At 46.2% G+C, this 12,516-nt stretch overlaps 1 protein-coding gene across 1 annotated transcript; it reads right to left on the bottom strand.

Moving 5' to 3' along the window:
• Window positions 1-574: 574 nt before the first annotated feature.
• LOC115910627 (tetraspanin-7-like) lies at window positions 575-1,291 on the bottom strand. Its single transcript, XM_030960885.1, has one exon. The coding sequence runs from the start codon at window positions 1,289-1,291 to the stop codon at window positions 575-577; it is 717 nt and encodes a 238-aa protein (XP_030816745.1).
• Between the last annotated feature and the right edge of the window lie 11,225 nt (window positions 1,292-12,516).

Genomic DNA, 12,516 nt, shown 5'->3' with positions numbered 1-12,516 from the left:
TGGGACGCACGATGCTGGACAGTCCCTCAAGCAGCTCCCAGTGCCAGCTGCTGGTGTGGCTGTCTGGGCGCCCCTGGACCCGGCCTGCCCCTCGTGCACTCCAGCAGCTTTCCAGTAACATCATTTTCCAGTCTCAGAAGAAAACTCATATAGTGTAATGTCAAGGGACACCTCTCTTGCTCTCCTAGACCCTCTACTCTTTCCTGGTCCACGTTTAGGTGCCTTGGTGTTTACATCACCCAGAAAACCGGCCAGCCTTGCCTCAGATGTCCCTGCTGCCTCAGAGAGTGATGTCTGTCCAGGCTGCCACCTGCAGTTGTCCAGAGGCTCCAGTGGGGACCTGCTGCCCCGCAGGACACATGGCCAGGCCGGCAGGCACCTTCCCAGCACCTTCTCCTCTGAAGGACTTCAGATGCTCATAGCACACCTAACACAGGCTGCAGAGGAATGGAGCTTGGAGGAGGACGCTCAAGCGGAAATGGTGAATCTGAAGGAAGGATATTCCCAGTGGGATGTACTCAGTTCTGAGGGAAACAAGAAAGCTGGAGGGGACTAGGGGCAGGAGTGGGGGGATTCAGCGAGGGGTGGTGATGCCCAGCAGGTGGGCAGGGACGCGGGCAGCCAGCAGGCAGGCCAGCACAATGCCGACGAGCTGCAGCAGTGCCAGCCCCAGGGCAGCGGTGGCGACACAGAACATGTTGCTGCCGACGAAGGCGGACACCCTGCCGAAGCAGCCGTCGCGGTGCAGCCAGCGCACGTCGGGCGGGCCGCGCTGGCAGCCGCGGCGGGCCCGGCAGCAGCTGAGGGGCACCGAGCCGTTCTGCTCCAGCGCCCAGGGCGAGCGCAGCCAGTCGCGGTAGCTCTCCACACCGCAGCAGGACAAGGCGCGCTGCAGCGCGTCCAGGGCGTCCGCCACCCCGTCGTCCTCGCCGTATGCCAGCAGCGCCCGGCGCAGCCCCTCCTGGAAGCCCTGCGCCAGGGTCTGGCGGTAGAGCAGCGCCGATAGCCCGGCCGCCAGCCCGGCCGCCAGCACGGCGGCCAGGAAGGCGCTGTAGGCGCGCAGGAGTCCCCGGTGCTCCGTAGCGGCGCCGAAGCAACCCAGGAAGCCCCAGATGATGACAGCGACGCCGGTGGCCAAGAGAATGGTGGGGGCGCTGGGGTAGCCGCTGGCCGACAGCGCCAAGTAACTGCCCAGAGACACCTTGGCCCAGAGGCCGATGATGAGCATGGTCAGCCCCGCTGCCCAAAAGACGAAGCTGAAGGCCATGAGGGACAGCTTGAGCAGGGTCATGGTGCCCTCGGGCCCCGGTGTCGTGGGGAGGGCGGTGGCGGGAACGGTGGGGGCCTCCCGCGGCCGTCGGTGCCGTCGGGCGCTGCGCAGCACGGGCGCCTCGGCGCTGTCCGAGGTGCGGCCCCGCCGGCTCCCCGAGCAGCCGCCGGTCGGTGCGGCCCGGTGCCAGTGCCGCCGCTCCCCCGCCTCGTCCCCTTTCGAGGGCGCGGCCCGGTGCAGCTCCCCCGCGGCAGCCAGTGCCAGCGCCGCCGCTCCTCCGCCCCGTCCCCTTTTGAAGGCGCGGCCCGGGGCGGCCCGGGGCGCTCGGCCGCGCTGTGGGGCTCGGCGGGGGGGGTCGAGCCGGCCAGGGCGGGCAGCTGCCCGGCCGCCGGCCCCGGGTTCCACTGTCGCCTCCCCGGGCGAAGTAAACGGGTGCGACTGGCAGCTGGCCCTGCCCGCAGCACTGCGGACCTGTGGTGGTGTTCGCAGGGGTCCTAGGATGAGGGAAGAGACAAGAATGTTGACTCCATGTTTCAGAAGGCTTGATTTATTATTTTATGATATATATTATATTAAAACTATACTAAAAGAATAGAAGAAAGGATTCCATCAGAAGGCTAGCTAAGAATAGAAAAGGAATGATAACAAAGGTTTGTGACTGACCGAGACAGTCCAGACAGCTGAATTGTGATTTGTCATTAATTAGAAACAACCACATGAGACCAATCACAGATCCACCTGTTGCATTCCACAGCAGCAGATAATTTCTGTTTACATTTTGTTCCTGAGGCCTCTTGGCTTCTCAGGAGAAAAAATCCTAAGGAAAGGATTTTTCATAAAACATGTCTGTGACATGGACCCTCAGCTGAAAACATTCTGTAACAGGATAGCTCAGTCTTAAACTTTAATGGCATGTGCTGCAGCCCAGTTTACCCTGGGCAAGGGACTAAACTTTTATAAGCACTAGGAGTAATACTTAAAACAACACACAGATAACCCACAGGAAGCATAACGAGAGGTTTTGGTTTTATTTCTTTTACTGCATCAAGCTGTACTATTAGGACCATTTGTAGAAATAAGCATAAATCTGTACCTGAATATTAACTAACTACACAATCAGTCAGTCACTCAGTTTAGATTTTCCCAGCTGGAAACTATTTTCATTGTGGCCTGGCGCTGTTATATATTCATTTGATTTAGCCCATGATAACACTGAGCCGCTGAGAAGACATTAAACACGGCAAGGTACTGTTATGTAACCAGTGGCCCAGAAAGCTACAAGAAGAGATTCCATCATCAATGTAGTCTCATTGCAAAAGAGCAAAAGGTAAGCTACTCCTACAAGTCAGGTTAAAAAAAAATTAGTAGGAAACTGTAAAAGAGACGGTGTCTCAGTCAGAGGTAGAATTAGCATCTCCAGGGGTTAATTTGTATGTGCAAGAGTCACACCGAAAAAGCAGGTTGTGGTGGTTCACATCTTTATCAAACCCTTTTGGGAATGAATTTTGAGGTTTACTTGTGTTTCAGTGGTAACATTTTCCTGATTTCTTTCTGTTACAGATTTCGGGAGGGAAAGGAGGTGATTTATGTGTAACATTTTAATGCACACGTTTAATGTGCAACCAGAAACGCATAGTTGTCAAACCATTAATATAATCATAACTGAAAAATCCCTTGTTCTTTATTAGAGGCCTTCAGTTCTGTCCATTCTCATAATACATGCTCCTGGAACTGTTTGAGTAAGTAGAGGAGATAGGATTGGACTCCTTGAGCATATGTGAAGTCATAAATGATGAAACAGCTTCAGCGTCTGAAAAATAAACTTACTAGAATAGCTTGATTTTTCAGACATTGACCAAATCATAAATTATGCTTACATCTTAGTAAGAAAACAGTTAAAGAATCTCATGAAATCATACAAATGAATAAATTTTTATTGTATTACATGTGATATGTGGACTGACAATCTGATGAAAGAGAAGTGATGTTCCATTCCACGTTGTTTTGAAAAGCAAAGCGTTGGGGGGAGGATTCAGATGTGCCTAACCCACTAAGTCAGAGCAGGGATACCAATTATCAAAGAGTAGTTACCAACTTGGGTAGGAAATACACTGAGATTGACCCTGGAAAATGCAAACTAATATATCCTAGAGAAAAATGGTGCTTAGTGAAAAGCCAAAGTCTGCCTGACGCGTGAATTTTCCTCTTTCCTTACTCTTTTGGTTTGGTAATATCTTAAGTGTTACATCCTCTTCTTGACAGATGCATGGTGATTTTGATTTAACGTGATCATCTTGACTTTCTGATTTAATTTTTTTTTTCTGGAGTTTACACTTGAAATTCTGAAGTGACTATTTCCCATCACTCTGTAACAGAGGGGAAGAACAATGCAGGGATTCTTCATTGCTTTTCAAGGAAACTGAGCCTTTTTGTGGTTCTTAGTTCATGACTATTTAAGGTACCTCTGGCTAGAAGAATGAGTGGCAGTACTGGCACAGAGAGCAAGATCAGGTAGCTAGCAGCTCTACCACCAAAAAAAAAAAAGGGTAGCAAGAATAGCTTAAAAAATATTGGTTTAATGTTCTCAAGTGTATTTTCCTTAGACACCTGAATGAGGTTTTCATGTCATGATTTACAGAGAGGTACTATAGCTGCTAAAGTACCTGCATATTTACCTTGGGGAAAACTAGAAGTCCTGTGATTCCAGCATAGTGTTCTGCTGGTGTTACACTGGTGTACCTTTGATCTTGTAACTATTTATTATTGGTAGTTTATTGTCTGGCAATATGCTTAAGAGCCTCCTCCCAAGGACAAGATGCCTACTGGATGGGATCCCTGTAAATACAAAACAAAAGTGTCTCCTATATTAAAGTCTGATATTGCAATGTTTTGTCATGTTGAGTGATTTCTTACACCATAAATTCAAGTCCATTGAATTCAATAGAACTGTTAAGAGGAAAAGCAGTGTTTCAGTGTAAGATATCTAATTCCAATTGAAATTATTTTTATCTAAAACTGAAAGTTATCTTTATTTTAAGTTTAATCAGGTGAAACATAAGTCATAGTTTTACAGACTCCCAGGGTTGTGCAGCATGGATGTGGTGCAAGTCCAGGTTGAATGGGAAAAGATGAACTTGGGGAAAGAGAATTTCCCCTTAATCTTTCCATTCATTCTGGGAAGGAAATGTGTCATCATTTCATAACAGAACTCATTTTCAGTTGCAGGTCCCTTTAGGGAAAATTAATAGATTACGAAACACCACTTATTACTTGCCCCATCATAAACCCTTTGTCCAAGAGGAAATATTGGATAAACTGCTTCTGCTCATCAGCAGACTCAGAGATGCAGCCTGGGCAGAGCAGAGAGGCAACCAGGTAGGGTTCTTACCAGCTTGCATAGCTGAGCAGATCTCTTCACCTGCAGCAACTCTGATCCTTAGGAAGAACTCAACCTACCGATCCTGGGAATGTACTAATGTGCTTCACCAACTGTACTAGCACAAGTGCTTTTTTTTTTTCACAGCAAGCTTATTTTAGGAACTCAGGTGTGTAATCTCTGCTACATATCAGTTACTTTGCTATTAATAGCAATGATCGGAGATTCTTTGAGTTAATGATTTACTTCTAATGTGTTTTTTAACCTTAAAATAAAGCACAAAATTTAATTTTAGCTGTACCTTCCCTGTAACTAGAGGAAAATATGATCCATGCCTTGAGCAAGTCTCTCAAGGCAAAATTCATTGCACTTTCCACTGACCCCACAGAAAGTTATTATATGCTGGACATCAGATACATTTCAACACTAGTATATCCAAATAGCATGCAGGCTAGGTTGGTGGTAACATGTCAAAATACCATGCCAAAGGAATAAAAAGAAAGTAAATCTTTAAACTTTTCACGGAGCAATGGGAAAACAAGATAAGATTAAACATTGGCCAATTTTACTCTTAATTTTAAAATATTTGAACATATTTCTACTAATTCTCTGTTTCCACTTGTATTAGAAGCTGAGGGTATTAAGCATTTCACATATGGGATCTGTGTCATGTGCATAGTGACAGCAGTTCAGTGTACTTGGCAAGTCATCATTTATATAACACTTATCAATGCAGATTTCTATACTTGAGATTTACAAGATCTGCAACAAGAAAGATTTCTTCCACTTTTCACTTGTGTAATTTTGTATCACCTTTGCTGGGTTTGAAAGTTAATGACCTTATTTCTTTATAGCCCCTTTTCCTGTTTTATTTTAAACAAATGCCATGATACTAATTGTGGAGTAGCCAATCCAAAACAGAGTAAATTAGGGTGTCACATTGCATAGCACAACCACTTCTCTGTTTAATTTTATCACAACAGTGGAGGCTTCCAGTTCACAAATGCTGATGCAAGGGAGAAGACTGTTCCTCTCTGGATGCATAAAACTCCAATACACCATGTATTTTGTTTTGTTATGTAATCAGTGGACAGTAGACTTTTTTGTGATATTGTAAATGTAGCTTTATGGAATGAACAGCTGTCACTGCTGATTATATAAAAAAGATAATGCACACAACCTGATGTATAGAGGTGATCTATATGTTGCCTGTAATGTGTTTTTATCAAAAAATACCTATCAGTAGTCCCTTGCTTCCTACCGGTGCTTGGCACAAGGTTAGTGGGGAAAAGGAATATTTGGTTACAAGCAAGGTTCATGCTTTCTGTGTCCCTGGGTGAGGAATTGGGAAATCTCATGGATAACTGCACAGCTGAAGCACTTAGCAGAAAACAGATGCTCAGTGCAAAGGTAAGGTATTCCACATGTACCAGCTGATTCCTACCTGCACATGTATCTTCTTTGTCTCTGCTGTGCTTCTGTGTTTTGGCAGATCTTGCCATCACAGGAGAGGACAAGGTGACCACACACACTGTGTGTGGGCTGGTGAAAGAGCAGCACTCTTATTCTGGGGTCACTCAAACCCGTGTCCTTGCTGAGGTGAATGGTTATGGCTTTTCTGTAACCCAACAACAGTACAACGGCAGAGGTTTTTCCAAGCCTTGGGGCCTGGATTCATGTTCTTTTACAGCTTCCTTGACTTGCTCACATGAAGCGTCCTGTCCTCAAGCAAGCATTGCTCTTGCCTGCTGTAAAGGTCAGGAAAGGCTTATTCAAAGGAAACAGCCTGTGTGCAAACAATACCTCACACTGGCATCATTGCTTTAATCAGGACAATCATTTGTCAGCCTGCCAGTCCTTCTGATACTCAGTTATGAAGGGTCTTGTTTTGTTCTCTTATGATGATAAAATCTTTAGTATTGTTACTATAATTTTGTATTTAAAATGCCTGTTTCGTTATTCATTCTATAGCTTGTTTGTAGACAGTAAAGCATTAATCAGCATGGTAGAAACGTGAGAACTACAAGAAGTTTTCTTACAGTTTCCCATAGGAAGAGTTGCTGAAAACTTTCTTCTTTTATTTTTGTGAGACATTTTTCATGTACTTTTAAAGTTACTGATCTTAACTAACTTAATTTCCTTTAATGACAAATTCACCCATCTAGCTGACCAAGGGAAGACAGCAAATGTGGGATTCTCTTTATTTTGGCAAAGCTTTCAGTACAGTCTCTCATAATATCATTCTGGACAAAATGCCCAGCACATACAGCTGGATGTGTCCATAATACATAAACAGTATGATTTTATACTGTTGTAGTTTGGGTTTCTTTTCTCAAAAAAAAGCAGACAATTTAAGCAGTAACCCATCTGGGGACTATTCAGGTTTTCAGATGGATAAATTTTGTTGCAGGGCACAGGCAGCCCTTAAGTTGGTTGCTTGGGAAGTGATTGCTGTTAATTCCTATATTCTCACCAGAGATGGAGGGACAGATTTCAAGAGTGCTTCTAGGCAACTGTCATGCCAGGTAGGATGGATTTGCATAAACCCTCTCCAATTCATTAGGGACACTAAACTCTGATTGAAGGGTGATAACTTTAAACCACTCTACCAGGACTACAAGGGCAGGTGAGCAGAGGCTGTTCACTGTGACCATGTGTCACAGCACATGCCACAGTCAAGACAGCCACAGTACACAGAGTATCACCATGCAATTCCAGAAGGCTTCAAGCATTCATCCATACAGAGTAACATCCTAGCACATCAGAAAACTTCAAGTGTCTGCTGTCCTTGTTCTTTAGCCCAGCCTTTTATAGTGTTATGTTCCTGCATTGCACCTGTGTGTCCCTTTGGTGATGGGTCAGTGCACCTGGGCACTCCATGGCTCATTGCTTTCAATGCTGCTCACCTGCCTTTCACAGCTGTAGCCCATTGGGGATGAGGCTCTGCCACAGCTGCACTCCCAGTTACCACAAACTGTGTACCTCCAACCATGAGGTAATTTTATTCTTCATTTTTCTTCCTAATAGAGTCCTTTTCAAACTTGTCTGCATTTAACCAGTAAGTTCTCTGCCTTCTCAGAAATCTTGAGGATGTCTCCTTCCTTCTCTTCACTCTTATCTTTAGGTGTATGCCCCAGGATTTTTTGCAGAAAATTTGAACACATTTAATTTCTTGGAAATTCCACCTCTTTGTTTTAAGGTCCATTAGAGGACACAGGCATGAGAATCGACATTTTGACTCAAATCCATGGGAGGCAATTGAATATTCTGATATGTAGTAGGTATAATTTTGGATTTTAGGTTCTGATGCTGCATTGTGAATCCCTACTACTGAAACATGCACACATGAACACCATGTAACAATAGGGTGCCCTAATGATTTTATTAGCAACTTAATTATTTTTTCAGGAGAAAGGCATTATGAAGGGACCTTTCATGTGTTAAGCACTTTTCCATCTAATCTATGAAGGCAAAAGCAGCTGAGATTTGTGAATCAGAGTATTTCTAGATATTAGTAAGAAAGGGATTGTAATCATGTGACAGCGTTGATTTTTCTTTTAATTGAATTACATAATTGAACTAATACAATACTAACAGTATTGAGGCTCTCCATCTTTAGCCCACTCACAGCAAGCTCCTGGAGCCAGGTCCTGTGGCCACTGAAATGAGAGAGAACTTTGCCAGAGAATTCAGTTGTGCAAGCTATGTCCTCAAATGAATGCAAGTACACATAAGGAGTCTTACAGCTCATGCAAATAGGGGAGCTGGTGAGTGGGCAAGTTGATTACAGCACTTTCACTGACTCCACATATGGATGCAGTATGTGGGAAAATGTTTGCACCACCTGCTCAAATTAACTAACTGTTCTGTGCTTTGAATGATCCCCTGGGGAATCAGTGGAGAGCAGGAAGCACCCAGATCTTTCAAACCCCAGTTCAATTTGTTGTAGGAAAAGCTGTTACTGTATATGTATGCCCCAAGGCTTTTGAGAATGGAGGAATTTAACAGAAAAAAATCCCATTGCCAAGCCAGGGTTTTCAGTACAACTTTAAACCAAGTATCTGGACCCCTCATTCTATTTATTGTGTCCACATCTCACATTGACATCAGCAGTGATTTTCAGTGCTTCATTAACTGGTCTTTATCTTCAACTCATTTGTTTACTTATTTGCAGGGATTACAACCAAAGCCTCCCAAAATACCATACAGCTTTCAAATCTGAGGCAGACAAGTGTGCATTATGGATTGCAAACTGGCATTAGCCCAGATTTTCTGCTCTGTAGCTCTAATCCAGTCTGTTATTAGTTGAAGACAGCACCGTGCAATTTAATTGTTCATGTGGAGGAACAAGACCACATATAATAGCTCGGTTGTCTCTCCTTGTCTTCCAAAGCTTATGAGGGTTAGGCTTTGTTGTGAGACTTGTGTTTACCTCTGGTGAACAGAAGGATTAATTTGTGCAATCCTCGGCTTCCTCACAGAGGTAAATCTGTGTACAATCTGTTTTGCCTTCTTTTCCAGCCTTTCCTGTAGAGAAGCACAGGCAAATTTGCCTCCTGGACCAGGAAAGCCCAGAGCCGGTGTCTCACACCCACCCTGCTGTCACAGCAATGCCACGTTGATTGCTTCACATGCCTCCCACACAAACGATCTCACAAAGAGCCCTGTGCCGATGCAGCTTCTGTACCCAAGCTGTGCTACCCACAAGCACAAGGAATGCCTCTGCAATGCACTGTGCTCTGCAGGTCTGCTACAAATTTAATGGAAAGGGAGAGAGCAGGGGGTGGGGATGATGCAGAGGAAGAACAAAGGAGCTGTAGCCTTTCCAGCCCCTCTGCCATCAACACCATCCTCCTCCTCAAGCACGCTGTGAACTGCACGGCTGCCTGTGCCCATGCTGCAGTCACCAGCACAGCAGCTAGGGCTGGACCCGAGCTATTGAAGCCTTGCTCACAGTCATCAGCTTCCCTTCACAGCAACCACTCATGATGAACTGTCCCCACATCTCATACAAATTCTAAGGGAAAACTGTAAAGTCTAGAGATAGTTGAAGTAGTCCTGTGTGTGGTTTGGTTCTTCTGATTTACCAAATCAGCTTTCTTTGAGCCAGTTCCAGCCACATACAGCAGTTCCGTCGTAGAAGCAGTGTAGAAGGAACATCTCCTAGACCTTCCCAGCCTCAGGAGCAGATACACCAGTGCACGGAGGGCACTGGGTCTGGGTGGCACTCTTGACATGGCAGGCTGCCATCTCTACGCTTCCCGAGTGACACAACGGCCGAATCCCTCCTGGGTGCAGCAGAATCGCTCTCCAACTTCCCTCTTAGTATGTTTAGAAGACTCTGTTTAGGAACAACGCGAATACAGACTATACTCCCGATCCGAGGGAGTGAAGCACACTGGAGGTGGCCCTCGGGGGCTTTTCTGAGCGATAACAAACATACAGCGAGTGAGCTCGAAATGACAGAAACTCGCGTCTCCTCCAGGGAGGACGGTCAAAGAAATTCCGCGAAGCTGCTCGTCCTTCTACCTGTCTTCTTCTGCTTCTCAGTCGGAGATGGATGGTGTCTCCCAGAAAATAAGACTGAGGGAGGGGTGCGGGCTGTGGCGGCTCTGAGGGCCGCAGCAGCCCCGAGGGGCGCTGACGGAGCGCGGCCGCCAGGGGGCGGCGCAGCCCCGCGGGACAGGCTCGGCCCAGCCCCGCCGTGTCCCCGCCCTCTGCTCACTTCTCTGCCTTCTGTTGCCTTCCCTCTGTTCCCCGCCCTCTGCTCCCTTCCCTTCCCTCTGTTCCCCGCCCTCTGCTCCCCGCCACTGGCCCAGCGCGCCCGTGACACGCTCCCGTCGGTATCCCGACGAGCCATGGTCACAGCACCCCGGCCTTGCTCCGGGGCTGGAAACGCCAGAGGGTGGGGAAGGATCCTGCTGATCTGGGGAGTGCTCAGCAGTGATGGCTCCAGGTGAGTTTTCCAGGCAGTGTGCAGTACCGACCCCAGCCAAGTATCCATGAGGATGGGACTCACGGAGAAAATCTTAAGGTTCACTGATCTGGAGAAGGCAAGAGAAGGCGTGACAATGTTTGAACAGGTGAAGGCTGCTACAAAGGGAAAGTTGTCCCACAGAGCACCAGCTACTGGGCTTGGATACAGGCAAACACCAGCTTAGGTCAGATGCTTGAATAACATTTCTAATGCTCAAGGTTTTCTGTTTTGGGTGGTAGTGGTGATTTTTTCTTTATTACAAGTTCTTAAAAACCTGTCGTAACCTGGACAGACATATGGCCATCCAGGAAACAGCCTGGTACCTTCGGCAATCTGCTCAGGTGCTCATTCACTGGGTCTCTGTTTGCTACAAACTAGAGATCACTGAAGACAATCCAGCTGTTCTGGCTGATGTCACCATTATTCCTTTCAGTTCTCAAGAAACCTTATGTAAAAATAACCTGTTAATAAAGAGAAAGAAGAGGGCAGAGTGGATGGAAGATGAAGGCAGAAGGGAGGGAAGAAAAGAAGGAAAGAGAGGAAGGAAGGGCAGGCAGAAGTGCACTTAACTTCCCCTCCTCATTCCTAGTCCCAGAAATCCCAAAAATTGCTGGAAATTCTTACGCATGAGAACAGTGGCATGTTCATGAGGAGCCTTTCTGGCTCCTTACACAACAAACTTACTTCAGATATACTGTGCTGTGGCTGGTAAGCATTCCATGAGGATCAGTTTCAGTATAAAAAAGAAGTGCATTTTAAGTAGAGTTGAAAGAATGAAGAAATCCAGGAATCTCTACCATGCCCTCTCTTCACTACTGGTATTTGCCATTGATCTCAAAACAATCCCACATCAACAGCAACATTTAAAGAAGATATTCAATGTATTAAATGTTAAGAACACTATTTACATGTCACATTAGGCTTCTCAGAAGACACCAGTGATTCATCTTGCAATTGCTAATTAATGGAGTGTTCAATTACCACAACTCTCTCATTCATTACTCACAACAGAGCAGAACACAATTTGCAGTCGCGCAGGCTCTTGCAGAGACACTGCAGTTTTCAGAGGGATCCCTGGCACAGTCCTGGCACAAGGGAACCTCTAAGACCTCCTGCTGGCAGAGGTCCTCGCTTTTGATAAACTTCCTCCCATTTCAGCCCTGCCTCTCCACTTCCAGAAGTGCTGTGCACCACAAACCAAGCTGAAACGGCACAGGCAGAATCTCCAGCCACATTGTTTCATGTCAGTAGAGACCTGCATCTTACTTTAGTCCTTGTAAAGGCATGTTCAGCCAGCACAGCTCTTGCTAAGCCAGCAAACACTGCCTGAAGTAAGTATACACAAAAGTACCGACACTGTTGACATAATCAGGGTGCAGCAAGCTAAAATAAAATCAGGCCAGCAAAAGTTCACAGTATTCCCAAAAGAACAGATCAGGTGAGGTATTTCCTGCAGGCTAAGGCAGGGCTCCCATGCTCTGACCAAAAAATCATTGAGCTTTTGCATGTGAAGCAGATGGAAGCTTGGGGACAGATCTGTAGTATGTCAAGGGACTCACAGAGTTTGAACACCATTGGTGGTGTAGCAGGAGGAGCTGCAGCCACAAAAATACTGAACTGCCACTCAGTATCAGTATCAGCTTGAACCAAACACATGACACTGCAAATAGCTGGGGCTTGAGTCTAAGCCTGGCACACACTGATAGCTGAGCAAATCTGAGGATAAAATCTGTGATCAGCTGTGTAAGGGACGATACTGCAACTTGATATTCAGGCTGCTGAGCATAAGGGTCTCTTGTACTTAGCCAACATTCACAAGGCTTTACCTGCTACAGGACAGCCCTGTGGAGGATCTGACACCACAGAAAGCTTGTGGCTGGGCAAGGCTGATGA

The sequence above is a fragment of the Camarhynchus parvulus genome, chromosome 1A (genome assembly GCF_901933205.1).
Source record: "Camarhynchus parvulus chromosome 1A, STF_HiC, whole genome shotgun sequence".
Lineage (NCBI taxonomy): Eukaryota > Metazoa > Chordata > Aves > Passeriformes > Thraupidae > Camarhynchus > Camarhynchus parvulus.
This window is presented reverse-complemented; position numbering and strand designations above follow the sequence as displayed.

Bases quoted from the DNA above. Each gene is read 5' to 3' on its own strand.
- LOC115910627 (XM_030960885.1), bottom strand. From the start codon at position 1,291: ATGACCCTGCTCAAGCTGTCCCTCATGGCCTTCAGCTTCGTCTTTTGG.